General features: G+C 53.2%; 11 protein-coding genes across 11 annotated transcripts; 6 read left to right on the top strand and 5 right to left on the bottom strand.

Moving 5' to 3' along the window:
- Window positions 1-195: 195 nt before the first annotated feature.
- On the top strand, window positions 196-1,104 carry CABS01_02927 (uncharacterized protein; the record flags this gene model as incomplete). Its single annotated transcript, XM_060536305.1, has 2 exons — window positions 196-585; window positions 637-1,104. The coding sequence occupies 2 exons, from the start codon at window positions 196-198 to the stop codon at window positions 1,102-1,104; spliced, it is 858 nt and encodes a 285-aa protein (XP_060394217.1).
- Window positions 1,105-1,649: 545 nt separating this feature from the next.
- CABS01_02926 (uncharacterized protein) lies at window positions 1,650-4,277 on the top strand (the record flags this gene model as incomplete). Its single annotated transcript, XM_060536304.1, has 1 exon — window positions 1,650-4,277. The coding sequence occupies one exon, from the start codon at window positions 1,650-1,652 to the stop codon at window positions 4,275-4,277; it is 2,628 nt and encodes an 875-aa protein (XP_060394216.1).
- A 259-nt stretch (window positions 4,278-4,536) lies between these two features.
- On the bottom strand, window positions 4,537-7,629 carry CABS01_02925 (telomere length regulation protein; the record flags this gene model as incomplete). Its single annotated transcript, XM_060536303.1, has 3 exons — window positions 4,537-6,227; window positions 6,280-6,697; window positions 6,748-7,629. The coding sequence occupies 3 exons, from the start codon at window positions 7,627-7,629 to the stop codon at window positions 4,537-4,539; spliced, it is 2,991 nt and encodes a 996-aa protein (XP_060394215.1).
- Window positions 7,630-8,204: 575 nt separating this feature from the next.
- CABS01_02924 (ThiF family protein) lies at window positions 8,205-9,747 on the top strand (the record flags this gene model as incomplete). Its single annotated transcript, XM_060536302.1, has 5 exons — window positions 8,205-8,263; window positions 8,328-8,429; window positions 8,484-8,489; window positions 8,540-8,619; window positions 8,675-9,747. The coding sequence occupies 5 exons, from the start codon at window positions 8,205-8,207 to the stop codon at window positions 9,745-9,747; spliced, it is 1,320 nt and encodes a 439-aa protein (XP_060394214.1).
- Window positions 9,748-9,982: 235 nt separating this feature from the next.
- CABS01_02923 (RNA polymerase Rpb3/RpoA insert domain-containing protein) lies at window positions 9,983-11,165 on the bottom strand (the record flags this gene model as incomplete). Its single annotated transcript, XM_060536301.1, has 2 exons — window positions 9,983-11,053; window positions 11,118-11,165. 2 exons carry the CDS (start codon window positions 11,163-11,165, stop codon window positions 9,983-9,985), a joined length of 1,119 nt encoding a protein of 372 aa, XP_060394213.1.
- A 203-nt stretch (window positions 11,166-11,368) lies between these two features.
- Window positions 11,369-11,644, bottom strand: CABS01_02922 (uncharacterized protein; the record flags this gene model as incomplete). The annotated part of the gene is made up of 1 exon (XM_060536300.1): window positions 11,369-11,644. One exon carries the CDS (start codon window positions 11,642-11,644, stop codon window positions 11,369-11,371), a length of 276 nt encoding a protein of 91 aa, XP_060394212.1.
- Window positions 11,645-12,653: 1,009 nt separating this feature from the next.
- Window positions 12,654-15,105, top strand: CABS01_02921 (uncharacterized protein; the record flags this gene model as incomplete). Its single annotated transcript, XM_060536299.1, has 2 exons — window positions 12,654-12,794; window positions 12,877-15,105. The coding sequence occupies 2 exons, from the start codon at window positions 12,654-12,656 to the stop codon at window positions 15,103-15,105; spliced, it is 2,370 nt and encodes a 789-aa protein (XP_060394211.1).
- Window positions 15,106-15,411: 306 nt separating this feature from the next.
- CABS01_02920 (uncharacterized protein) lies at window positions 15,412-17,658 on the bottom strand (the record flags this gene model as incomplete). The annotated part of the gene is made up of 2 exons (XM_060536298.1): window positions 15,412-17,209; window positions 17,285-17,658. The coding sequence occupies 2 exons, from the start codon at window positions 17,656-17,658 to the stop codon at window positions 15,412-15,414; spliced, it is 2,172 nt and encodes a 723-aa protein (XP_060394210.1).
- Window positions 17,659-18,941: 1,283 nt separating this feature from the next.
- On the top strand, window positions 18,942-19,448 carry CABS01_02919 (uncharacterized protein; the record flags this gene model as incomplete). Its single annotated transcript, XM_060536297.1, has 1 exon — window positions 18,942-19,448. The coding sequence occupies one exon, from the start codon at window positions 18,942-18,944 to the stop codon at window positions 19,446-19,448; it is 507 nt and encodes a 168-aa protein (XP_060394209.1).
- Window positions 19,449-19,625: 177 nt separating this feature from the next.
- CABS01_02918 (ATPase) lies at window positions 19,626-23,317 on the bottom strand (the record flags this gene model as incomplete). The annotated part of the gene is made up of 2 exons (XM_060536296.1): window positions 19,626-23,144; window positions 23,201-23,317. 2 exons carry the CDS (start codon window positions 23,315-23,317, stop codon window positions 19,626-19,628), a joined length of 3,636 nt encoding a protein of 1,211 aa, XP_060394208.1.
- Window positions 23,318-23,977: 660 nt separating this feature from the next.
- CABS01_02917 (DNA replication licensing factor MCM7) lies at window positions 23,978-26,650 on the top strand (the record flags this gene model as incomplete). The annotated part of the gene is made up of 5 exons (XM_060536295.1): window positions 23,978-24,026; window positions 24,097-24,341; window positions 24,397-24,521; window positions 24,575-26,522; window positions 26,579-26,650. 5 exons carry the CDS (start codon window positions 23,978-23,980, stop codon window positions 26,648-26,650), a joined length of 2,439 nt encoding a protein of 812 aa, XP_060394207.1.
- Window positions 26,651-27,173: the final 523 nt, after the last annotated feature.

Genomic DNA, 27,173 nt, shown 5'->3' with positions numbered 1-27,173 from the left:
CACAAGACATCAATGCCTAGCATTCTTGGAGTCAATGATGATTCGATCAAGATCCTCCCACATTTTGGCCTCTCTTTCATAGGTGGCGCAAACTTAATAAGCTGATCAGAAGCTCTACCTTAGACACTCGCTCGGTCTATTTCTCACCGCCGGTGAACGTGTGTAGGTTCAGAACTCCACTAGGAGTCCTCGAAAATGCCATGGCCGTTCAGCTCTTCCAGCTCAGGAAAACCGTCTACACCGAGCAAGTCAGAAGATGATGCGCGCGTCTTACCCACATCATGGAACGACCTGCTGCCACAACCTGCGCCGCCATTGCAGGCTGCTAGAGAGTGGGCCCCCGTTTTCCTGACATCCGTCGCATCTCTGGCAGCTTTCATGTTTTATCAAACCCGGCTGCGGAGGTTCCCCACAACAAATCACATCCAGCCAGAGCTTTTCAGAAAGAGGACTCTTCTGGGCCGAGTGACCAGTGTGGGAGATGGCGATAACTTTCACCTGTTCCACACACCAGGTGGCAGACTGGCAGGCTGGGATTGGCTGAGGAAGGTCCCCAACACCAGAGCCGCACTCAAGGGAAAGACAGTAAGTGCAACTCTGAGAGGACGGAGAAGCTAGTTCTGAGACTCAGCACAGATACCGATACGGATGGCTGGAATTGATGCTCCCGAGGGCGCACACTTTGGCCGGCCGGGGCAGCCAGGTGCGGCAGAAGCGCTGCAATGGCTGAGAGTCTACATACAGAACAAACGTGTCTGGGCTCGGATTCACAGGCGCGATCAATATGAACGCGTTGTTGCGACAGTATACGTCAGACCGTTTCTGTTCAAGAAGGACGTCGGTCTAGAAATGCTGAAGCTCGGGTTGGCAACGACATATGAAGCGAAAACGGGAGTCGAATGGGGAGGGGCTGAAAAGGCATACAAAGCTGCCGAGGCCAGGGCTAAGTCAAAGAAGCTTGGAATTTGGAATGGCAAGGCAAGTGATTTTGAGAGTCCCAGGGCATACAAGACAAGAACAAATGAGACGGAGGTGAAGCCTGAGGGGAAAGTTGAGGGCAAGAATGGGGCCAAGAAAACTGGCTGGTTGTCGGGGTGGTTGTGAGGTGTAAGTCGGGAAAGATGTTCTACCACTTCGAGGCCAGCTGCATACAAATACACAAGCAAGTACCTTACACGGCGATACCAATTAGTACTCTTGTACGGAAGCAAGTGTTGCTTGAACTTACGAGAGCGACTTGATGATGAAGTGAGAGGACAATGAATCCTTCTGCTGTGATTGAGATGGTTATATCGATACACCGCTTTGTTGCGAAATAGCTTAGTTGCATATGATAAATTACTGTATGCTAACAGTGATTGGCTGGAAATAACTCCAGTACCTGCCACTTTCACCGTGCTCGCAACCTCACCCCCTGTGTTTGACCCGAACTTGGACGTATCAGATTGCAGTATGCGTACAACCCAACCTCGATGAATACTGCAACTTCTCATAACATCTGGCCCTAATCGGCAACCTCAGCATTGAATGCACAGGGGACTGATCTGTTTCTGTTCGACCGCTGCTTGATTGCAATTTTTGTTTTTATCGACTTGAGGAAGAGACACGCAGCTTTTCAGGCCGTCCTTAACGGTCACAACTCACCCAAGATGTCACTCCAAGTCAGAGGCCCCGACTTCTCGGTGACGAAGCAGAAGGCCCTAGAAGATGCGAAAAAGATGCAAGCTGCGGTGGACGATGAGGTGGCCAAAGCAGGACAGGACAAGCCGCCATATCTTCTCAATGAATTGATTGGCAAGGGAAGTTTTGGTCGTGTCTACAAAGCAACCGACATCAACACCAGTATGCTTGTGGCGGTCAAAATCATCGACATTGAAGAAAGCGACACCGTCAACCCGAAGCTTGCAGACACCTTCAAGGAATTTTTGGCTGAAGTCAATGCGCTGAAGCTTCTAAGCGACAGCGGAGCAAGGAACATCAATCATGTCATCGACGCATTGCCTGTCGGCCAATCTATGTGGATGATCACGGAATACTGCGCCGGAGGAAGTGTGGCTACACTCATGAAGCCGACCGCTCCCGGTGGCCTGCAAGAGAAGTGGATTATTCCAATCCTCAGAGAGGTCTCTGAAGCTGTCTTCTGGGTTCATCGGCAAGGCATCATTCATCGCGACATCAAGTGCGCCAATGTTCTGGTCACCGAGGCTGGTGGAGTGCAACTTTGCGATTTCGGAGTGGCAGGTGTTATTGAGACGAAATTCGATAAACGATCAACCTTCATCGGAACCCCTCACTGGATGGCCCCGGAACTTTTCGATCAGTCAACATCCTATGGAACAGAGGTGGATATCTGGGCATTCGGCTCCATGGTTTTTGAGATTGCCTCCGGCTTACCACCAAACGTCATGGCTGGTGTCGACGTTTATCAGCTTGGAAATTACATCAAGGCACACACGCCTCGATTGGAGGGCGATCAGTACTCCGACCGACTAAAGCACCTAGTTGCCTACTGCTTAGAAGAGGATCCGACGAAGCGACCAACAATCGAAGAGGTACAGAACCACCCTTACATCGCCAACTCGGCCCAAGAATACCCAGCAGCATCACTGGCATTACTAGTCAGAGGATTCAAGCTTTGGGAGTCACAAGGTGGCAGCCGTAAATCACTCTTTGCTCCGGGAGGAGCCCAGGGCATGTCTGGCATGGATGAGTCCGACTTTTCATCCACTGCGATGGCCAACGACGAATGGAACTTTAGCACAACGATGGCATTCGACCAACAAGTCTTCCAAAATACGGACGCTCAGGCAGTCTACGATGTGTATGGCTCAAACGTGGAATTCGACCCTATGCTTCTGGATGACATGTCTCGATCCAAGCCGAAATCGCGGCGGAGACCGCCACCACAACAACTTGCTGCCATGAAAGCTCCCTTGGAAAAGGTGTTTGACCCAAACACTATTTCTAATTACGAAGACAACTCTCGAGCCTACTATGGCAGACCGATCCCTCCGCCAACTTCAGATCTTCCACTACGAGACGACTCGCTCCAGTCAACAGCAGTGAGAGAATCACTCATCGATCTCGACGCTTCACTGCACGGTGGTGATCTATCCAACTTTGTGGATATGAACACCATCAGAGCCGGCGCACCGCGCGTGTCTGTCGATTATCATATGGGCGACGAGCCAGACTTCAGCAAAGCACCATCGAGTGACCCTGCAGATCTGAATCCGAATAGAAGGACACAGGACTGGAAGTTCCCTTCCATGGCACCTCCGGCTTCCGCAAACCCGGAAATGTCGAGGTTTCCCTTTAACGAAGATCGCCCCTTCCACGAAGATAGGCCATCGTGGGATGACCATTCGGGACCAAGTTCTGCGTCTCGCCCGCAAATGTTCCACCATCAGACCGATCCTGTCCCCGCTCCTAACTATGGCGGCGACTTAATGGTTCCCCGGCCTGGCTCACAGATGAACAACAGAGAGTCCACGGGGAGCTTGATAGATCTGGATGAACTTATGGTTCCGCCTCCCAGTAACCAGAATAACCGTGTATCTACCGGCAGCTTGATCGACCTCGACATGGGCTTGGCCGATCCCATGCCGGAGCTCACTCGTCCTTCAACAGCAAACTCGGACGTCGCATCTGTCAGCGGTTCAGAGATGGGAATGGCGAACCCCTTCGACCTGGAGCGTCATGCCTCCCTTTACGTGCCCACATCAAACCGGGAACCTTCCATCTACGTCCCAGTATCGAATAGAGAACCATCTCTATATGTACCATCATCGAACCGAGAACCGTCAATCTATGTTTCGGATGACTCGGACTTCTCCTCGCGCGCTCCCAAAGACGATGATCAACTAAGCCTCGTCGACCTCAACCTAGCCGAGCCCGGTGCTACCGTTCGGCCCAATGGCCAGGGCGGGTTGCGACTGAACACACATCGCTCATTCAACAGCGTCAACAGTGCCGACTACTCTGATCCCGAATATCTGACTCCACAGCAGGCCGCCCAGCCAGCCCTGCCCCCGGGTATCCCACGCTCGGTAGGGAACCGGGACAGTGGCACTATCCCGCTGCCTCCTCCACCAGCGCCGCCGTCTGTGGAGGTCATGCAAGGCTCAGCTAGTGCAGACGCTGTGAAGGAAGAGTTGAGGAGAATGGCGATGAGTTTGGGTGAGCATCTAAGTCACGCAAACCAGTACCTGTCAACGCTACCTGTCCGTAAGGGCGGAAGACAGGACCTACAGGACCTGATGGGTGAATCCACTTGATGGGTTTGGTACGTTTGGCTTTGTCTTGTATACATGGAAAGCAGCATGAAAATACGGAAAGGACCTGCTTATGTATTCACGGAGCATCGGCGTTAGAGGGGTATGGATTGTTGACGAGGGACATGTATGACTACTCTAAGTTGGATGCTAGGTTGGCATGGGCAATGTTTGCTTCGAACGAGAAGGGCCCATGTCAGATATCGTTTTTAAAAATGACATCCATTCCTTTTGAGAGCGTATCTCCCTGCTCTATCGTACTCTATGAGAACCCTATCATGTCGCCCAGCAACAGGGCCCGATACTTCTCCGTTGCCTCCTGCAGCTTGATGAGCACCGCGGCAGAGAGCATCTTCACATTGTTCTCCTCCCCGCCATCGTCACCGCGCGTGCCGTTGAAGACACCACTGACCCACTCCTGCGTCTCGACGACCTCCCGCGGATGCGCCTCGCACAAGCGCCGCATGTCAGACGCCTCATTGACCTCGAGCATGGCCGCCAGCGCAACCAGCAGCGCGTGGGTTCCGGGTACGTCGCCGTTGACGTGGGCGCGGACACCCAGCAGAAGATCCCAAAGCTCGGCCGTCATCTGCGGGAGGGCCAGCGTCGCGGGTCCCGCGGCGTGGACGAGCACGGCCAGTGTCTTTAGGTAGAGGGAGAGGAGGTACGGCTGGATGAAGATACCGGAGCGTGCCGAGTGGGAGCGTAGGGCGTGTTGGAAGCGGGCCGTCAAAGGGAAGAAGAAGGAGGTGGCGAGCAGGGAGGCCGTTGTGTTGGGGATGGAACGGATGCCGGGTTTCTTGGTGGACTTTGAAGGGAGGCGGGAGGCGAAGGTCGAGAGCTTGAGGACGTCTGGTCCCGTTGTTGCGTCTGCTGCGTTGGCGGCTATGGGGGCGAGGAAGGAAGACGTCAAAGAATCGGCGATGGTGTCGAGGGCGTTGGCGGGAATGGCCTTAAGGTTCGACGAGGAGGCGAGGCGGGCTTGGGCGGTGGACGGGTCGAGGTAGAGCGCTTCCATCTTCTCCGGGAGGCGTTTGGAGGGGAACGAGGCGGCTGCAGCGTATTCCGAGGTGTCGAAGCCGGCGAGCTCGCGCGCGCTGAGGCCGAGAACGATGAGAACCGCGGCACGCTGCGAGATGGAGTAGTCGCCGTCAAAGAAGGTCTTTGCGAACCATTGGCCCATCTTCTGTGGCTGTGCTGCGACGATGGCTATCATGCCCTGAAGACGGAGGTCATTGAAGTTTTCAATCTCGAACTTGTCCTGGAGGCCGACGAGAAGCGTGGCGAGCTCGTCTGCATGGGAGGAGACCTCCGTGCCAAAGTTCGCTTTGCGACGGATCAGGGGCGGGGCTGTGGTGAGGGCCAGTTTTTGCTTGTCGTAGTTGTCAGTGTCGCGGAGGTAGGTTATGAGATCGCGGACGTAGACTGGAGCTCTTGGCTTGTCGCGGCGGACGAGCGTGGCATCTTCGTCTGAGTCTTCTGCATCGTCGGAGGGCTTGGCGTAGGGTATGAGGTCCTCGTCCTCGCTTTCGGAGTCTGAGACTTCTTGTATGATGAACTTTGAGGGCGCGGCTGGTTGCTTGGGTTTTGGTGCTGGGTTTCGGCGGGAGGGTCCCGGCGGTTGTGGCTGTCTCTTCTGCTCCACCTCAGGGGTGGTGATCAACTGATCGATAGGCCCTGTACTATCCAGCGTTCTGACGAGATCCTTGTAGAACTGTGCCTCGTCTGTTGCCATTTCCTCCATTTTGAAGTCCAGTTTCTTGTCACCACCGTCGATCAGACTCGAGAGGGCCTCGCCCACTGCCATACCCAAGAATCTAGCCCTCTCTTGTGAGGCGCCGATCCGGTTGGACACGGTGTTGAGGTAGCTTGAAGATCGCATGAGCATCTTAAGCTTCAGGGGTGAGAGCTTGTTGACATAACTAGCGCTAAGGAGAAGAACTTGTGCATGGGCTTTGTCCTAGTCAGTGAGTGCTAGAGAGTGACAAAGGTGAGAGAGTCGAACCTTGCTGCTGCATGATGGGAGAGTGCTTAATGTATAGCTGATCGCCGAACTGGTGAAGGCTCTTCTCAAATACCTGAGTGACGCATTCTCTGTCCTGTGCAAGCGCTGCTATGGCTGCGCGCCTGATACCTATGCCATCTCCCAGGCCGGCACCAGTTGAGCTGGTCAACCAAGAGATTAAATGTGCCTTTCGGCTTTCTTCGTTAGACACTATCCTCTCGATGATGCCAGTCGCAGCGGATATAACCGAGTTCGGCTTCATAGGTTCGACATCGCCCAGCTTATTGAGAAATGTCTCTGACAAGTGCTTGAGAACAGCTAAGAGGACCCGCTTCTGCTCCAGTTGAGAGAATTGGCCAAAGAGCTTGAAGAAGGCGTTTTGGCTTTCCTCAGGGCCTAACAGAAGTTCGCTGATAAACTGGTTCATCAGGGCATCTACAAATCTGTTAGTGACATTCCTCAAGCTACCGAAGGGATGGCGTAGAGGATGGTGTACTTGCCAGAATAGCCCAGGCGAAGTGATCGTATGAAAGCCTCTGCACATAGCTTCGCATCGTCAGACGAGTTGCCACCCCTCGCCCACGCTCCGACACTTCGACCCAGCCACCTGCTGTATTGTTGCCCGTCTGCGATCCAAAGTTGATTCTTCTTGATTTTGTCCGGGTTAGCAATGGCATCTGCCTCGGCTGCAACTGAAATAAGGCGTCCACCGGCTATCAGTGCGATGAACTCATTCGCCATCGGCCGTCTTCTCGCCGTAGACTCTAGCCCAGCGCTGCTCGACGCCCATAGTGCAGCAAGGTAGTCGTCCCCACCCAATACTGCTGAGCTGACCTCGAGTAGCACGTTCAGGTTCAGACTCAAATCTGGGCGCTTTACATCCTTGGCGCTCGCCTTGGACTCTTGGATCAAGGCCTTCATACGGGTGATGATGGCGTTGAGACCTGTAACACTCCTCAAGCATCTAAGCAGCAACTCGACGTCTCTGGGGCTATCGACATCTTGTATACCAGATCCTCCAGAAGCATCTTCTTTGAGCAAAGGCCAGTAGTTGGGAACAATCTCCGAGACGAGGCACTGAATAATTTGCGCAGCCTCGGGACTGGGCGTCGCAAGCCTGAATCCCGTTGCAGCAACACTGCCATCAGTGAGGGACTTGAGGACCCCAATCAGATTGTCATAGCCTGGCTGGTTCTTCAGAGTCTCTAGAGCATTCTCTACAGAAAGAGTTTCGGCAGCAGCAGATTTCGGTGGTTGAGGCTTATTGCTTGTGGCTGCTTCTTCCAAGAATGGTTCGTTTGGCCTTGCCTTGAGGTAGGTAGTGCTGACCGGGGTAAAGAAGTCGTCCATGCTTGATAATCCCTTTTCTGGTGGTGGACTACGGTCCTTGCATGGTATCGTGAGAAAATGAAAAGGGCTTTCTCAAACTGTCACCTCAAAGGCCGAAAATCCAGAATAGTGTCGAAATAATTTTCGCTGATTGCTCCGAGTTGTGATTGCAATATCAGATGGGAGTTCTGTTGGTTAGGAATAATATGTCCCCCAACTGCCTCTATGAATGGATGGACAGACACCCAAGCCCAAAAGTGAAGGACCGGTGGGGTCGTCTTTCCACACCCCACTGTACTGTAGACACCCCCATAGAAGGCCCCAAGGTCGGTAGGTTCCTAGTTAGGTAAGGTAGGTAAGGTAGGCAAGGTTTCCATTGAGGCAGGCATCTTATCGATAACAATTCTGCCGATAAGCCTTATCAGGCACGGACATAAGGTAAGGTACCTGCTCACCTGGCCCTATATAGGTAGGTATCGCCATGTCGGCCCCTCCACCTCCCGAAGCTCACCCTGGTTGAGAACCCAAGGAACAAACAACAAAGTGATCACACCGAACATCACCTACAAGTCAATCCGATTCGAACGCTCCTCACGATGGCTACCGAAGCACCTTTCCCGGTAGCGGCACATCAAGTCGATGAGTCAAAGAGATGGTTCGCCTCTCATGCTACAAGCCGTCAGTTGTCGCACTCAATCGCTGACCATAGCATGGTACAGGACCTATCTCGACAACATTCGCAAGACCCCAGGACCCTTCAGCGACCCTGATGTGGCCGGAACAGAGGAGGCTTTTGAACAGTTTGACAAGATCAAGGTCTTGTATGGTATTGCATGATCCAATGAGTCGGTGCTGTCTACTAACACATCGTGTAGGGTAATGTTGGTGATCCCCTACTCGAACACGATAACTACGACTGACATTATACAAGTGGCGCCGGAGGTCTTGGATGTGAGATTTTAAAGAACTTGGCCATGTCGAAGTTCAAGGATATTCATGTCATTGACATGGGTAAGCCGTACCCTGTCTCGCCGCTCTACTCAAGATCTGACATTTGCTTGGCCAGATACTATCGACATCTCGAACCTAAATCGGCAATTCCTCTTCAGAAAGTCCGACGTCGGCAAGTACAAGGCTGAAGTCGCGGCTCAGTTCGTCATGCGTCGTGTCAAGGGTGTCAACATTACAGCCCATAACTGCGCCATTCAAGATTTTGGTCAAGACTTCTACAAACAATTCCAGTTCGTCATATGTGGATTGGACAGCATCGAGGCCCGCAGGTGGATCAATGCGACCCTCGTACAGATTGCTGAAGAAGGCGAGGACCCGGATTCATTGATTCCCATGATAGATGGGGGCACAGAGGGTTTTAAGGGTCAGGCTCGAGTCATCGTACCTTCGATTACATCTTGTATCGAATGCCAACTGGACATGCACGCACCGAGAGCCGCTGTTCCTCTCTGCACAATCGCCTCAATCCCCCGACAACCAGAGCACTGCATTGAGTGGGCACACGTCATCGCCTGGGACCAGGAGAAGCCGTTTCCAAAGCTGGACAAGGACGACACTACCCATGTGTCCTGGCTGTACCAAAAGGCTCTTACGCGTGCCCAAGAGTTCAATATTACAGGCGTCACTTACGCCCTGACCCAGGGAGTCATCAAGAACATCATTCCCGCCATCGCATCCACAAACGCCATCATTGCGGCAGCATGCTGCAATGAAGCCTTTAAGCTCGCCAGCTCGGCCGCGCCAACGCTTGGAATGGAGGAAAACTATATGATGTATTCTGGAAATGACAGCATCTACACCTACACCTTCAAGCACGAGAAGAAAGACGACTGCCCCGTCTGTGGACAGGAATCGCGGCCGCTCGAGGTCGACCCCGACAGCACACTCCAAGACCTGGTGGACTCGTTTGTCATCCGTCCCGAGGCACAATTGAAAAAGCCTTCATTCAGAGCCGCCAATAAGACCTTGTACATGCAGTTTCCGCCCAGCCTGGAGGAGAAAACACGGGCCAACCTTGGAAAGACCATCAAGGAGCTCGAGCTGGAAGATGGGCAAAATGTTATTGTCACGGATCCTGCTTTCCCTCTGGAATTCAACTTCTACCTGCGGTTCAAGAAGGCCGCATAGATAAATACTCAGCATTTACGTGGGATGATGATGATAATAGCATGGACGGTGTCTTTGGGAATGTCAAAAGGCATGGCATATCAGGTGTACTCGCACCAAAAGAAGCAACTAGACGAATGTAGCAAATAAAACCGAGTGTCATTATGAACTTTTTTCTTTCTTTCCATTGCCAGCCAGCCCTTGCAAAACCAGAAACACGGGATATCTATAAGTATGGTACATGTGCAGTGATGCTTCATCTAACCATGTTGATGACCTGCTGCTCAAGACGGATACACCTCGTCTTGAACTGCTTAACCGACTCCAAAAACAATTCGTCGCTGTCCCACTGTCCTGTGCTCTCAATGGAGAAGATAAAGTGATCACGCACCCGGCCCAGCTTGACCTTGCCCTCGAATTCGGGGTGGCGCAAGCACTCACGACTGACTGTATCTCTCATGGCGTCCTTGACCACAGCCTTCTTCTCGCCCTCGTGACCCTCGTATCCGCTGCCGGCAACGGCGGCCTCCTTCTTTGTGACCTTTTCGAAGCCAATGACGCCTTGGGGGAAGCACTTAGCAAACTTGTCCGCGTCCTGGCCGAGGATTGGCCGCGTGATGGTGATGGTGGGCATGAGACGGTACGAAGCGGTAGCGACGGGGGAGAATTTGGCGTGGTCGGAGCCGATGCCCTTGTGCATGTGCATGTCGAGCTCGATGCACTGGCCGGGCCGCAGCTTGGCGATGAGGATGTCGGGGTTGACGGGGCGGATGGCATCCTCGCCGGAGAAGAACTCGACCTGGCGGCCGGTGGGGACGAACTCAATGTCCTTTGCGTAGACGCTCGCGTGGTGGAAGGCCTTTGCCGGGTCCGTCTCGCCGGGGGCGGCGTCCGGGTTGCGGGTGCACTCGATGCGCAGGCGCAGCTGGACGGTGTTGTAGTCGAAGGAGCCCTTGCCGCCCTGCTCGGGCTTGCGGTACCACTTTAGAAACTTGTGCAGGCCCTCGGGGTTTCCGGTGAAGGGGATGAGACCGAGGCGGTGGGCGAGGACCTCGTCCTGGATCACCGAGGTGTTGTTCTCAATGTAGACGTTCTCGATGGCGATGGTAGGGATCTCGGCGATGAGGGTGCGGCGGAAGGCGTTTGCGATGGAGGCGTCGACGCCGATGAGGGAGAAGGAGGCTTCGTGCTGGGCATTGTGGTGGAACTGGACGCGGAAGTTGGAGGCGAAACGGTCGAGGTCCCAGGCGTGGTCCTCGCCGGCGTAGGTGCCCGGGTAGTCGGTCGAAGTCACATCAGTGACAGTTTCCTTATTGATACCGACTATCTGCAAGGAGTGGTCAGTATGGGAGAATCGCACCTCGAGGACAATGTGAATCGAATTGACTTACCCTCCGCCGGTCCAGCTCGGCTTGACTGGGTGTTGAGGAGGGTGCCATGGTTGTGTGCGGTATGGCTGGACTGCGACTGCGAAAAGTTGCGATCGATGGAAATGCAAAATAATTTTTTGGAGGACCCCTCTATCTACACCGAGACTATGCGGCTTACGTACACGCCCCCTGGATTGTTAATGCCAACCCCCCTACTCCGAATGCGTTCTGGAAGAAAAAAAATCTGGAGAAGCTGTGTGGGGCACTGAACGTCACAACGGACAGTATCGATGTACCTTAGTTGCGACTCGCGAGATCATCACCCAATTCGACGGGACGGTCTGTCGTTCAGGATCACGAGAAATCACAATGCTTGATATACCGGCTCGAGTGTCTGCCGAGACAATTTTTGCGTGTAGCTGTTCTAGGTCTTCCTGATAGTCATTTCTTGTCAGTGACATCCAGGTGTCGTTGATTTTTTTGGTAGTTCCCCCAACACCGGGCGTAAACATGCTATCCGTAGTCGTGATCCAAAAGGACCAGACCATGAAGCTTTCGCGAACGAAGATGGCATTCACTGAAGACTTACAATGATCACTGCAGACGCGCACCCAACGAATCGTAAATACCTCTTAGACAGTTGACTAATGCCAGAATTGATACCTTACGTAGTGAAGGGCAGTTCGATGGATTTTACGGAGTAATGTAACTTAAACGCATATACTCCTTCCATTGCCATGGTCGATCTCGGCTACATGATGTGGCGGGTATCTCTACATTTGGTGATGAGAACAGGTTCTGAGTTGATGTGAGTCTACGAATACGATGACAGTATTCCAGTGATCTATCGACATCGAGAGGCAACACCAACATAGGTAGGTACCATACCATCTGACCTTGAATCAGGTGGGTGGCTGCTAGGTAGAGGAGCGCACTGGATGAGGGCAATGAGTCTTCTCTCTTATTCCATCTTATAAGCCGAATACGTATCTAGCATAAGAATATCCGGTGGGAAGGAGCAAGTGTAGCAAAGGCAGGTGCCACGGGAAGTAAAGTTTCGGGGGCAAGAGCGACCCAGACTCGCCGCACCTTCCCCCGTCAATAACATCGCTCTGTCCACAGGAATATTTCCTGCAAGACTCGCTGCCCTTCTTTCTTTTCGCTTCACTCATCCCTTCTCATCGCACCTCAGTTCAAGTTCGTAGCCTTTCATTCTTTCCTCGAAAACACGAAGCTGGTTGCAAGCCTCTCATCCGCAGGGGTAGTCTTCTCATCGTTATCGTTGGTATTTGTGTCCCTAACACAAATGAATCATATTTTCCTGTTCGAGGTAAGAGACGAGACGCCCCAGATACTCATCTTACATTCAAATCCTTCGTCAAAGGGTTCCATTGACCATTGTTTAGATTCGAGGCTATTTTGCGATTGTCGTGGCCATCACAGACATCACAGACGCCACCACTCGATTTCGCATTACTACTTCCTTGATTTGGGACTGAATCCTTGTACGAGCTTTCTTTCACACTCGACTCACGGATACCGCCCACTCCAGCAGCGATGGTGGTGAATGTAAGCACCAGTGTGTCGCCTTGGCGATGCGATGCCTCGGCGGCAGATGATGTCCATCCTCACTCTGCCACTGCAGCGTTCCAGCAGCAGCACATGCCGGACCCGCGTTACTCGAGGGAGATTTTCGAGGTCAGTGGCAACAATCATATCTCTCCTTCCTTTCCATTGTTTTTCTTCTTCCTTTTTCGTACATTGTTTTGACTACTAGCAGACTTGCTCCATCCCAGTCAAGATCGGAAATCCTCCCCTAGCTCCCAAGCCCGCGTTCGCAACCACGATGTCGAAGAAAAAGTTGTCTGGCAAACAAATTGCCTCCTCTGACTCTTCCGGTCGCAAGAAGAGCCGTAGAGACCGTCTCTCTGCGCTGTTTGGCCACAGCCCCGAGCGGGTTGACGATGCCGCTGACGACAAGACCGCCCCCCATGACGAAGCCACGCCTACCAAGGCCACCGCAAGCAACCGACGTGAGAATGAAAATCATCTTCAGAACTCTGCCGCTAACCTCGAGGATGATCCCAAGGAGAATGGTACTCGCGACTCTGTCGTCACCATTGTTACGACTCGTTCTGTGACTACCGAAGACAAGGATGCGCATGAGTCTGGCGCCGCGGCTTCGGCGGACAAGATTGACACCATCGATTTCGCCAATAAGAATCAGATCCGAGGTAAGACCCTCGAAGTGAAGCCTTGTACTAAACTGACTATCGACGAAGCAATTTCGAACCCGTCTCCGAGTCGCATGACTAAGTTGCCTATCCATCGCCACAAGAGAGCTTCCAGCTCTTTCAAGATTGTCGACAGGGACTCTGCTGACGCTGTGCTCCTCTCTGCTTTTTCTTACAATCCATCCCCGGAGAAGAAGAACAGTGCTGTTGCGAAGCCAAGCACTCAGGCGCCTTCTTCTACTCAGCTTGCCCAGCATAACCAGCGCCATGATCAGGAGGCTCCTTTGCTGCCATCGTCTACATACTCCGGCCCTACCATCCACAATAGTGAACCTCAGAACAAGCACAGTCAGAGCAAGCTCAAGGGCAACTCTCATGCCAATCATGACTGCGCTCTCTCTTCTTACCCAGAGCCCGGTTCTGCGATCAAGATCACCGACACCGACGAGGAGATTGCTAGAAAGCTCGAAGCTACGGCTTTCACTCCTGCTGCAGTGGCCCCTCCTCCTAATCCCCTTCTCAGCGCGCTGAAGACTTACGTCTCCGATAAGTCTCCAGGTGAGAAGAAGGTCCGCTTCGCCGCGGGCTCTTCCGTCAAGTCTGGCGATAGCGACAATGAGAGCGGAGTTTCGGACGATTCGGACAAGACCATCAAGCCTGGTACTGGAGGTATGAAAGCGGCCTCAAATTCTATTCTCTCGCCTACAGTCTGGGACAAGAGTGCTGAGCCCAAGATCTGGGTCAAAAACGGCAAGCCCACCCTCTTCCAGCCTCAGAAAGATCCCGGCTACTACACCAACCCGCTTTGGTCCCGCCAGTATCCCGAGATTCTCTCAGATGACCCCCGAGTTAACCCCTATGGTCCGAGCATCGCCGGAAGCACCACGTCCACAGATGGAAGCCAGTATTCTGACGCACCCGCAGCCCGCGCCGTCACCGACTTCGAAGTGGGTAACAAGCTCCACTCCAATGGCGAATCCAGCACCAACGTGAACTTCGGCACGGGTGCTGCGCCTGCTCGCACTCTCTTCACTAGAACCACTCGAGGCACTATGCCTTCGCCCCCGGGTGCCAACCAGAACTTCGTCGGCCGTGACTTCCCCGAAATTCCTACTGTCCCCGCTGGATTCGGCATGCCACCTCTTTATAGAGGCCAGATCAAGTTGGAGATTGGTGGCCGCCGCTTCGTCAGCTCTATGGATGTTCTCGAGAGAAGCCCCTGGTTCAAATATATCTTCTCCATCAACTTCCGCGATTGGTACCGCGATGGCGTCTTCCACTTCGACAACGATGGAGATCTCTTTGCTCACATTCTGCGCTTCCTTCGCACCGGCATGTATCCACTCTTCTGGGATGCGCGCAACGGCTTCGACTATGCCATGTATGCGATGATCCAGCAGCAAGCTCGCTACTACATGCTCTACGACCTCGAGGCTTGGATTGCGCAGCAGAAGTACCAGGATGTGGTGGAGACCCAGGTCATTCACCAGAAGTTCATCATCCCGAACTCTCAGGGCTGGATTCACGAGCAGAGTCTCACGGGTCTTGACACCTCCGAGATCTCTGGCGTAGCTGAACACCCCAATGTGGCCCTCGGTCGCCAGTCTGAGAGCCAGGCACCTGTTGCGGACATGTTCTTTTCTGATAACGGAGTCAACTCGAAGGGGAAGGCCAAGGCAATCGCGCCTCAGCAGGACGGCCCTGATGGTGCCGTGGCGCTGTTCACCACCGAGAAGGTTGTCAAGGTTCACATGAACCAACTCCGCCCTTTATAAGAGTTGAACTCGTCTCACTTGTAACATGTTGGAGTATTCGGACGATTTTGTCGTGGGAGGGAACGGGAATGCGTACTGGATTTGTTTTTTGAGAACCTTTGCTGTTTCATATGCAGCTCGTTTGGCCATGGTAATGAGGGGATGGATATGGCCCGACTTTTGTTCTCTAGGAATCAAACTTTGCTCAGTGTGTAGGCCAAGAGTCCTTGGCTAAGGACTGCTTGAGCCGTTCAACGCAGGCCAACGCAGATAGTCTCAACTCAAATGAAAATTGCAATTGAAAAAAATGAGGTATCACCGTGCTCATCATACATTGGCCAAGATGTTCATCATAATCCTAATTCTGGCAGGAAGCATTCGCTCCTGCAAGATCGTGTCACCTCCCCGAGCTGGTGGAAACGTCCGCTTTTTGCTTCCGATCTTGCCGTCATTTGAGTACACAGTTGTCTTCTCAATATTGTACACCGGACTTTTGGTGGATGGAGTTCTTTCCTCAGGACGGTACGTTTTTCTGATAACAGCATATGATGTTCTAATCCGAATTGGACGTTGCTTTCTCTTGGGCTCACTTCGCCGATCGGGAATTCGAGACTGAATTCTGGTGCTATCGGATATTCGAATAGCAGGACTTATGCGTGGAGTACGGTCTTCTTGGACTGGTGAGGCGTTCCTTCGTCTCGGGGAGGCCTCTGTGCTTCGAGCTTCATCATCTTGGCCAACTACAGTCGTGGCTTTGCTGTCTTCGGCGGCCTGTACCTGTGGAGTTGCTCTCTCTTCTTCTTCTTCTTCTTCATGTTCAATATGTATGCTGATCTCTACTGGTTCGTCTGCTTGACTTCCTTTGTTTGCAATCTCTTCAGTGTCGGGTACGTTCATCACTGATGTTGACTCCTGTTGGCCGTCCTGATTCCCTTCCTGCGACTCCTCTTGAATCATATTCTTGTTTTCAACAGAATAATTTTGTGCTTCGATATCTTGAGACATTTCTTGATTCTCTGTTTCTTTCTGAGTAGTCACAATGACGACATCTATTTCACTTGGAACGGTCGGTACTGATGGCTCGTCTACCTCAGTCGAGACCGACCAATTCAATGTCGAAAGCGTGCTCTCCGCCGGATCTGCCTTTGGGCAATTGGCCTTGAAGCCAGCCAAATTGCTATAAGCACTGCTTATTCTACCTTTCAGTAACTCATTAAACCTCTGAGCAAGGTCGAGGCGGCTAGTGACTTGCGGTATTTTCCATGACGGGTATAACCTCCCATGGCAGCGGGACGTGTAAAATGTCTTTTCAGCTTCAATAAAGGCGTTGCAGAGGTAGCATGCGTCTTTGCTGGATCGAATGACTCTGGGAGGAAGGTCTGAATGGCGGCTCTTGAGATGATAGTGGTATATCAGCTGAACTTCAGCGTGGACCTTTGCGTTCTTCAGTACATCCTTGGCCTGCTTTTCGAATACAACGTTGGCATCCTGATCGTTTTCTTGTGACCAGGCATCCCTGAGGACCCGATCGGGGCCTTTCGTGATTCCATTCCTTGACAGAGCTGTGGTGAGTTTTGGGTCCCTTTCATATGCTCCCATCCGTTTGTAAGCTCCTTGCGCAAAGCTCGTGAGGTTGACCGTCACCACGTCCGCGGACCTAGCAATTGGGTACTTCTTTGCAGTCCGGTATATATGTCGAGAGACCTCTCTGTACCGCGCAACCTTGGAGATCATATTGCACAGGCTCGTTTTCGAGCTTGGGGCCATTTCCGTGTGAGGGATCATGTGGACGAGCTGTTCAAAGTGGTCGACTAGTGACAGCTGGAATATATCTTCCACCAAGCACTTCAGCTCAGAAGGATCTTGGTATCTTCTCCATCTTCCGAGTGACTTTGTTATATCGCGAGCTCTTGTCAAGAGCTCTTGTGACTGTGCCATGCTGTTGCTCGGCTGAGTAAAGTATATGCTGAGCGTTTCGAGCAACGTCTCAATTGACTGTCGTTTTCTCGTTGGGCGCCCTTGCGATCTCCCAGCTCGTGCTGCGGGCTCTTCGCGAATGCGTTTGAGAATCCGATTGTAGCACATCCTTACAACCTCTTCGAAGACCCCATCCTCGACTTTGGATCTTGATTCCTTAGGATCTATTCAGCATCGAGTAAGCTCATGTCTCCCCAGCACCTGAGAAGGATAACATCAATACTTGCCGTCAAGACCCTTTAATTGCTGGAAAATCTGTTCGAATCCATGCTTGATATCCAGCAAGATTTCTTGACCATTGTTCGGGCTCTTTTTGTTGACGGCCACCACAATTTCTAAACGGCGTTGTTCAGTTCGTTCTTCAATGTAGACAGCCGGAACGAAGTCCGGGTTTCCATCGATGCTGGCCAAGAACGCAAAGGCGCCGCATAAACTTCGCTCTCTACTGAACTGCAGAGTTCTCTCCTTTTCTTCAATAGGGTTCAATGATGGCGGATTGCGCTGGGGGTAGTGATGAAACTTGCTCAAAAGATGCAATAGTGATATGTTCTCGGCGCAAGCAACTGCCGCAGCGCCACCTTCGCCAGACCTATCCATCGTGGCTTAAAGTATTTGTTCTGAAATGGTTGTAAGGGGACAAGGAAAACACACTTAACGACCGGTTTTTGACGAGCACATTGTGACTACAAAGTGTTGGTATTGTGATATCCATGATGCCGAGCCTTGCGCCAACGGCAGGCGCCCAAGGCTTCTTGTATGAGCGAACAATTGTATCGAAACGCAGCGCGTGCAGCAAGTCACCTTAGCAACTTCCTGACCATGTATGCTGCATACCAAGATGTATGAGGTGAGGCGTCCTGATATGACACAAGCGAATCAGCAACAGTTGCGTCCCTCCCTTTTTCCAAGATTCTGCAGGAGGCCAACCAAACCGCGGTCCAATGGTGAGGCCAGGCAAAGGGCCCGAAAGACTTGTGCATCTCGTCATTTCAGACACTTGGAAAGGCAAGAAAACATGACATAATCTTATAGAAGGGCTCATCGGTATTCGTATCACGGCGATGGAATAGCATGCCGGAGTTCGCTCGACGAAGGAATCTATGCACTATACTCCCCGTATCCGCATCCGCATCCGGGTCCGAGACCCACTGGTTCATCCCGCGTGGGACTACCTTACGCAGCTCCGCCGAGCCCCATAATGCCCAACACACTTGGAGAAACACCGATCGTAGTCACGACCAATTGCGCCACTTGAGGGCCGGCTGTATTGAAGTGCACATGAACTTTGGGAATGGCATTCCACTGAGGTTGAAATAAGCTTCTTCCACCCGAGTCGCTGGGCTCATAATCCTTTGTCCTCGCTCACTGATTCCGGATCTACCGGGTCTGCGGGGAATCACCCTCACGGGCGCTGGATCCATGACTGGCCTAAGAAAACAATGGGGGAGACCAAAAAACCCTGGATTCAGTAAAGGAAACACTCCATCATGCAGTGGGCACCTGTTCTCCAAATGCCCGTATTCGGGTCCGTGGGACGCAAAAGGGAGGCTTCGTCTGATACATCAACTGTATCACATGCAGCTCCTAGAGAGCGGCCTCTCAGTTTGACGCATAAGGGCAAGCTCGGGAGGGCGGCATCATCGTCTTCGAATTTGAGTTTCTTTGTCTGGGGCATATACTTTATCATTTCAGCTGCGGGTTCCTTTCTCACACTGCACATCTTATCTCATACTCAGACTTCAATTTCATTCTGAAAGAACACATCTCATCGCCCTCGTATCTAAACATAAATTTCAAGACATTGTAGACTGCACACTCATTTAGTCAACAACACCCCACGGCATCAAAACTCCATCACCAAACACAACCACCTTGCAAAGATGTTGAACACCACAGTAACCGTAACACACATCTCGCCCATCCCCTCAACCCTCTCCCGCGAAGGCGCCCTAGCCCTCATCCACGACGCGGAGCACCACATCAAATGCGACCCCAACATGAAAGACTACGCGGCCCGCACGCCCGCCATCCCGCCCACCGTCCCAAAGGACATTGACCCCATCGCCGCGACGCAGTGCTTCTCCGTCACCGACAGCGTGCCCTCGATGCTGCCCAAGGCCATCTGGAGCGGCGACGCCGTCAGCGACTACGACTTTACGTTCACGAAAGACGGCAGCTTCGTGCGTACGAGCTGTCCGCTCAACGTGCTGCTCGAGACGCGCTGGCGCGTAAAGGATGCCGAGGGCGCCGAGGGTGAGGGCGCGTTAGAGCTGGAGGAGGTTGTTGAGATTCGGTGCTCGAGGCTTTTGGCTGGGGTTGTCAAGTCGCAGTGTGAGACGAATTGGAAGGGTTTCCATAAGAAGATTCTGCAAGGAAAGACGGCATGATTAGGTTTCAAAGAGGAGCGACTGTAAGAAAGATGAAATGTCCGTAAGTAATGCACAGGAGCAACTCGCGGTAGACGGCAGACGTGGATATGTTGCGCGGATAGATTCATATGTGAACAGTGTCTAGTTTTGAGAGGTGTACTTTCAATTGTACGGTAATATGGCTTTCTTGATATCTCACATCAAACTGCTTCGCCCGCCAATTTCCATGCTTCCCTGGCCATCCTTCATCTCACCACTTCGACCAACGACAAATTCCCGGTAGATTCTCTGCAGTCTGGCCCGCTCCTGCGTGCTGATACTCGATCTGGTGTTTTCCAGGGCCTTCATCAAGTGCTCCAGCTTGACCACGACCTCCTTGTCGTTGACCGGCTTGCCATCCCCTTCTGGGCGTTGAGATTGCTTGACCCTCTTACGGGCAAGTTTGATGCTCTCCAACTTGGCGAGGATTGCGGCATTTTCAACAAGCTCTTTCTGCCGGCTGATCGGCTTCGCGGCAGGTGCAGCGTCTTGGCCGTAGCGGAACTGTACGAAGCTGGGGACAGAGCCTTGGGAAGACGACTTGCCATTGACCTTGCCGTTTGTTGTTGGGGCATGGCTGACATCATCCAGAACATCGTGGATCGCCTCCAGCTGGGAGTTGGACACAAGAGCCTGGAGATCAGCACCGGAAAAGCCTTCGGTTCTACGTGCGAGATCAGTCCACGCGTCGTCGGACTCTGTCAATTCCTCGCCGAGCTTGACCTTGCTGCTAAGGGACTTCAAAATGTCCACTCTGTCTTCCAATAGCGGCATGTCGCAGAGCAAAGATTTGTCCAGGCGTCCAGGGCGAAGTAGAGCAGGGTCGATCAAGTCTGGCCTAGATGTTGCTGCCAGCACGTAGACACCGGAAAGACCTTCCGCTCCGTCCATCTGCGTAAGAAGCTGGTTCACTACTCTGTCTGTGACACCAGTAGAGTCATGGCCACGCTTTGGGGCTATAGAGTCAAACTCATCAAAGAACAAAACACACGGCTTCGCAGCTGACGCGCGTTCAAAGAGATCGCGGACACTCTTTTCAGACGCTCCAATGTACTTGTTGAGGATCTCAGGTCCCTTGACGCTGATGAAGTTCAGGCCGCATTCTCCAGCAACCGCGCTTGCAAGCAAGGTCTTGCCACAACCTGGGTATCCATACAACAGCAGGCCTGACCGTAATCGCAGGGGACACTGCTCAAAGATTGGGGCGTACTTTGTTGGGTACTGCAAAGTCTCCAGGAGAACCTTGCGAGTTTCTTGCAAACCGCCGATGGAGCTGAAAGTGGTGGTTGAGTGTTGTAGAGAGACATTTCTCAGCGAGGCGGGCGTGAACCCCTTGAGAGCATTGTCAAAGTCGACGCGACTCAGATGTACCGCACCTCCCTCACCGTCCGTATCGTTGACAGACCGGATAATGGCTTCGTTCCGTGCTCTTGCCACAAGTAGGGTGATGTCTCCTGGCATATAGCCATCAATGAGGCCAGCAACATCCAAGAAATCCAAGTCGGGACTGATGACGAATCCTCCACTGGTGCCATTCTGGTTCTCGCGGCTGCCTTGGCTGCCGGCATCCATCCATGCGCTGTCCTCCCCTCCGGCGCTTCCGTCAGCTGTGGGTGGCCGGCTGCCATTCTGCGGTGGCCTTGGAAAGTCTTCAGCGGAAATTGCGTCTCTTCTGACAATGCTTTCCATGACCTTTCGTCTCGCTTCTTTGTTTGGCGCCTTCAAATCAACAATCTCGCGGACGACATGACCCCCAATGATGACACTGTTCAAGGAATCTTTACCTTCCGCAACAGCCAACAGGACCACTCCAGTATCCACATTGCAGTATTGGCGTACCATGGAACCAATGATTTCGCTAATCTGGCGGCTCCGTCCGTTGTCGTTGCCAACTTGCAATTCGGTTTCCACAGGGCACAGCTTGTCGAGGTCGTCCAAAACTACGAGTGCCTTGCCCCCAAGCCTAGCACCCCAGCTGGCTGACATAAATACTTGGGTCAAGGTATCCTTGATGGTAGCAATTCGAGTCTCGTCATTAACGAGCTTCCGGCATGGGAAGTAAGTCGTATGGAATAAAAGATCTTTGCCAAGCTCCTGCGCTAAAGACCTGGCAACTGCAGTCTTGCCAGAACCCATAGCACCGGTCAGGAGAGTCGAGGAAAGGTGTGAAAGGTGGCTTCGAAGGTCTTGAAGGAGCTTATCAATGCCTACTAGCTGCCCGTCATAGGACGGCTGTAACTCAGCGATACTATCGTCGTTCATCCACGACGGTCGGGGAACCGGGTCTCGAATATCGACCGGAATTTTCTCGCTGAGGCCCAAGACCCATCTTGTTGATGATCTAAGCGGATCGCTGTTGATAGCTGGCGGATCGAACTTGATTACTCCTCCTTCCCAACCTTGAGGAGCCTCGAGGCCCTCGAAAAGGCCAATTACTGATCCGTCTGTCAAAGGTCCGGTGATGAGAGGGGCAGCATCTTTGCGAGCGTACAGATGCCTAAATTGCTTGGCCGCCTCCTCTTTGCCAGCCTTGGACTCGCCACCGAACTTCAATCCATCTGAAGATTTTTTGGAAGCGGCAAACGGTTGGACTATCAACTTTGTAACAGCATCCAGCGGCCATTGTTGCGGCGCCGGCTCGACCTTGACAATCCCTCCAACGGATCCTGTAAAGCCCAACGTTGCACACAATGCTGGAGAGAGGGCAATGGTCTTGCTGTCGGGTGGATCGTCCCAAGCGCGTAGATGTGCGACAACCTTTGTAGCTACTTTCGATGTGCTTGCTGATTGTTCAGCATCTTGTGGTTTCTGGGTGGAACTTGCTTGTGGTGTAGGTCGCAGAATGTTGACCGAAACATAGTTCACACCTCGGAAATCCTTGGTGTACAGAATGTCGCGGTCTACCCAAACGCTGAAATCTTGGGTAGTCAGGTCCTCGTCGAACCACTCCCGGCAAGCCGAATGGGCGATACCGCGTAAACAGAGGGCAGGCTTGCGATCTTCCCGCGCACTACGCCGCCGGACTGTACTTGCGCCGCTGCGCTTGGACTTGGAGGTGCTTGCCACACTACGATTCTCTCCCAGGGAGTGTGCTGTCTTGGCCCGGACCTTTGGCGCAACAATGACTTCAGCGTCGGGAGATATTTTGACGAAAGGAACTTCGGCGCCGGGAGCGGGATCGAGAGAAACTACTTTGACGTTTGCTGTCGATGTTGGCGAGAGGTGTAGAGTCAAGGCGTGAGGGGCGACCAATGAGCCGGAGCTGGAAGTAAACGCGGGGTTTGGCAAAGCTCGTACTTGAGAGAGGAGGTTGAGTTCGAGGAAGGTCGCATGCAACTCAATCATTTCCCAGTCTTCCGGAGTGAGCGGCTCGATGTTGATCGTGTGCGCGACGGGTGGATCGACGTGTATTGAAGCCGTCACCTTTTGTCCGTCTGTAAGGCCTAGGGTGCTGGCCAGCGTCGCGTCGATTTCGACCTGCGCCACTTCCTGGTCGCGCCCCGAAGCGCCTGGTCTACCTCCATTGATGCCATCGCGCCCGACTATGGGTACAGCCTTGCGCTTACTCGGCATGCCCGTCCATCCAACGAAGACGGATCTTTGTTGTGATGCGCCGGACCCGGAGGCGCCCGCGGAGGGCCGGTAACTGAGTTCGACAACGACATTTTGTGCAGGCTGTAGGGGATGCTATGAGAAGGAGAACCATTGACAATATATGACTAGAGACCTACTGTGTTGACGTTCACGAGGAGTGAGACCAGCGATGCGGGGAGATTGACAAGGCAGTTCTTGAGGTGGGCGAGGGAGATCTCGGCCGGAGTCGATTGCGCATTGCGCCGGGAAGACATGACTGCTGCAATTGAGTGTCTAGTGGTCCATGAGAAGATCCAAAGGAAGAGAGCGACAGACTCTACGACGAGAACACTAGGCAATGACTACAGATATTGTTGCGGAGAGTCACCGGAGCTTGAGCTGCTGGAGCTGGGGATGGAAGTTCAGCCGAAAGTGACCCTGGCATGTGCCGACGCCGAGGCATTCCCGGCATGGGAAAGCCACCTCCACCCCCATTGGGTCCGAACACGGGGTAGCTACAGGCGGTACGTACTCTGGGATTCATGCAGGTGCATCCTAATACCTCAGCTTGCGCCTCAGGTAGCACCTAAAAGTACAACAGTCAGGTACCTGTAATGTGTGGCTGCAAATCAATTAAACCCTGTGGCTCAACGCGTTCCCCTTTCTTGACCGCGACGCGTCCCTGCGTGTCGCCCGGCCAATTTCTGAACCCCTGGTCGCATTGATCTCACATTCGATTCTTCCCAGCCCCCACCCGGCGCCAAATAATCTTCAATCCGATAGCAGCAGAACCACAAAGTCCACACTCCCCGCGGTTGTCGCAGAGACCAAGTGAAGCAACCTCATCATCGCATCGCTGCTGTCGAACACACAATTCGTATCCCAAGACTGAAGGAAACCAACCCCACAGCCGAGATCGCACAGATTCTGTCAAGATGGCGCTTCGTCAGTTCAAGGCGCCAGTAGCGTACGAAGCGCAGCAGAGTATGCTCAACCCTCCTGAAGCTCATGACTTCTCCCGCACCGCCATCATGACCGTGCTGACCTGCAATAGATGCACTTGAATCCTTCCTCACAGACTTCAAGGCGTCCCCCGAGCAAACGATTTCGCATGCCCTTGGAAACATTACGATAGACGAGGATGACTTTAGCGACGATGAGGTGATGGAGGATGACGAGACACGCGGCACCCGTCGCCAGGCCAGGAGTCCGCCAGGCCCAAAATACAAGGTCATGATGCAGAAGCTGGCAGACCGCAAGATTGATGAGGTCTTGATTGACCTGGACGATTTGGCGAGTGTGAGTTGCAGTAGTTCTTCATATCAAGCCCACGGACAGTGACTGACTCTTGCAGTTCGAATCATCCCTTGGCGATGAACTTCAGCTTGTCCACTCTATCGAAATTAACACCAAGCACTACGTCGAGCTTATGTCAAGAGCGGTCGACAAGCTTATGCCTCAGCCCAGCGAAGATGTCACGTACGGCTCCCCGGCACCTGTCGTCCACGGGCATCATGGCTAACAGTCGATAGTTTCAAGGATGATGTGCTAGATGTTCTCATGGAGCGGAGAAAACAGAGAAACGATATCCTTCAGAGGCAGGCTACTGAGCCTGTCGATGGTCAGCTGCCCGACCCCAGCATCGCTGAGGACAAGTTTCCCGCCGAGCTCACGCGCCGGTATACCCTCGTCTTCAAGCCCCGATCCGAAACTCCCTCCCACCCCGTCAAGGCGCTCGCCGTGCGAGAGGTCAAGGGCGAGCAATTGGGTCATCTCATCACCGTTCGAGCCATTGCCACCCGAGTTTCCGACGTCAAGCCTATCGTACAAGTGAGCGCATACACTTGCGATCGCTGCGGCTGTGAAATCTTCCAGCCCGTCAACGACAAGTCATACGGCCCCCTGACCGTATGCCCGTCCGAGGACTGCAAGACCAATCAAGCCAAGGGTCAACTACACCCTTCTTCAAGAGCCTCAAAGTTCTTGCCCTTCCAGGAGGTCAAGGTCCAGGAGCTGGCTGAGCAGGTACCCATTGGCCAGATCCCTAGAACTCTGACCGTCTTGTGCTACGGCACCTCCGTTCGCAAGGTGAACCCCGGTGACGTTGTCGACATCTCTGGCATCTTCCTTCCCACACCCTACACCGGCTTCAAGGCGATGAAGGCCGGCCTCTTGACCGATACTTACGTGGAGGCGCACCACATCGTTCAGCACAAGAAGGCCTACTCTGAGATGATTGTCGATCCTGCTCTGGTTCGCCGAATCGACCAATACAGACAGTCCGGCCAAGTCTACGAGCTTCTCGCCAAGTCCATCGCCCCCGAGATTTTCGGTCACCTCGATGTCAAGAAGGCTCTTCTTCTCCTACTCATTGGTGGTGTCACAAAGGAGGTCAAGGACGGCATGAAGATTCGTGGTGACCTGAACATTTGCCTCATGGGTGACCCTGGTGTGGCCAAGTCGCAATTGCTCAAGTACATCTCGAAGGTCGCCCCTCGTGGTGTCTACACCTCCGGCCGTGGTTCAAGTGGTGTCGGTCTGACGGCCGCCGTCATGCGAGACCCTGTCACTGATGAGATGGTCCTTGAAGGCGGTGCCCTCGTCCTTGCCGACAACGGTATCTGCTGCATCGATGAATTCGACAAGATGGACGACAATGACCGCACCGCCATCCACGAGGTCATGGAACAGCAGACCATCTCCATCTCCAAGGCCGGCATCTCCACCACCCTCAACGCCCGCACCTCTATCCTCGCCGCCGCTAACCCCATCTATGGCCGCTACAACCCCCGCATCTCCCCCGTCGAGAATATCAACCTTCCCGCCGCCCTTCTGTCTCGTTTTGACATCATCTTCCTTCTTCTCGACTCGCCCACCCGCGAATCCGATGCCCAGCTTGCCAAGCACGTCACCTACGTCCACATGCACCAGCGTCACCCGGATATTGGCACCGATTCAGTCGTCTTCTCTCCCCACGAGGTCCGCTCCTACGTCGCTCAGGCCCGCACCTACCGACCTGTCGTCCCCGCCTCCGTCTCCGAGTACATTGGCAAGACGTACGTCCGCATGCGTGGCCAGCAAAAGCGCGCCGAGAAGAAGGGCGAGCAATTCACCCACACCACCCCGCGTACTCTCCTCGGTGTCGTCCGCCTCGCGCAGGCCCTCGCCCGCCTGCGCTTCAGCAACGAGGTCACCCACGACGACGTCGACGAAGCCCTGCGCCTCGTCGAGGCCTCCAAGGAGAGTCTCGCGGCCGAGCAGGCCGCCAATGGACGCCAGCGCCTCAATGCCAGCAGCAGGATCTACAACCTCGTCAAGACCCTCGCCGACAGCGGCGCCTGCCGCGCCGACGACGCCGACGACGACGAGGAGGAGCTCGGTGTCGAGCTCAGTCTTCGCAAGGTCAAGGAGCGTGTCATTGCAAAGGGCTTCACTGAGGACCAATGGCTTGCTGCTCTGGAGGAGTACAATGAGCTTGATGTAAGTTTTCCCCCAACACCTATGTCGATGAACATTGCTGATAATTCATTAAATAGGTCTGGCAAACGGCTGGAAATGGTACGAGGCTGGTCTTCATCACCTCCAACGGCGCAGAGAGGGACGAATGAGAATTTTGAGCGAGCATGTGGGAGTCGTAGTAGTAGTCGTCTTATCGCGCGGTTGGTGGTTAGCTCAAATCTTGTGTTGTTTTCTCATAGTTTGCTTCGTAAAAAAGAAGCCTTTGGGACTTGGCGTTTTGGTTTTGACGTTGTCGAGGAAGATGAAGGAGACCAAGGAGAAGGAAGAACATTCTGGCGGAGCGCTTGCGAGCGGACTAGCTGTCCAGTCCCGTCCGAGATGGAAATAAAAAATAATGAACAACTAGCATCAGATGTCTCTCGTTTCTACATGTGACCGATTCTGGCCTGATTCCGCACTTTTTCTGGTATTTTAGACATTGTTATAACAGATTGGAATTCCCATGAAATTTGGATGATATGGTTGTATAATACAAAATTTTGTTACCCCCCCCCCCCCCCCCTTCTACAAGTAGGCATCTCTTGGTACACTAGTACATGTATACACGTTCTCTCTCTTTACACCGTTTTGCTCTCTCTCCCTCAGTCTCCCCTTCTTGGACAGGACAGAGAA

The sequence above is a fragment of the Colletotrichum abscissum genome (assembly GCF_030869225.1).
Source record: "Colletotrichum abscissum strain IMI 504890 chromosome Unknown Scaffold_5.1, whole genome shotgun sequence".
Taxonomy (NCBI): domain Eukaryota; kingdom Fungi; phylum Ascomycota; class Sordariomycetes; order Glomerellales; family Glomerellaceae; genus Colletotrichum; species Colletotrichum abscissum.
The sequence above is the reverse complement of the archived record's forward strand: the minus strand, read 5'-3'. Positions and strand labels throughout refer to the sequence as shown.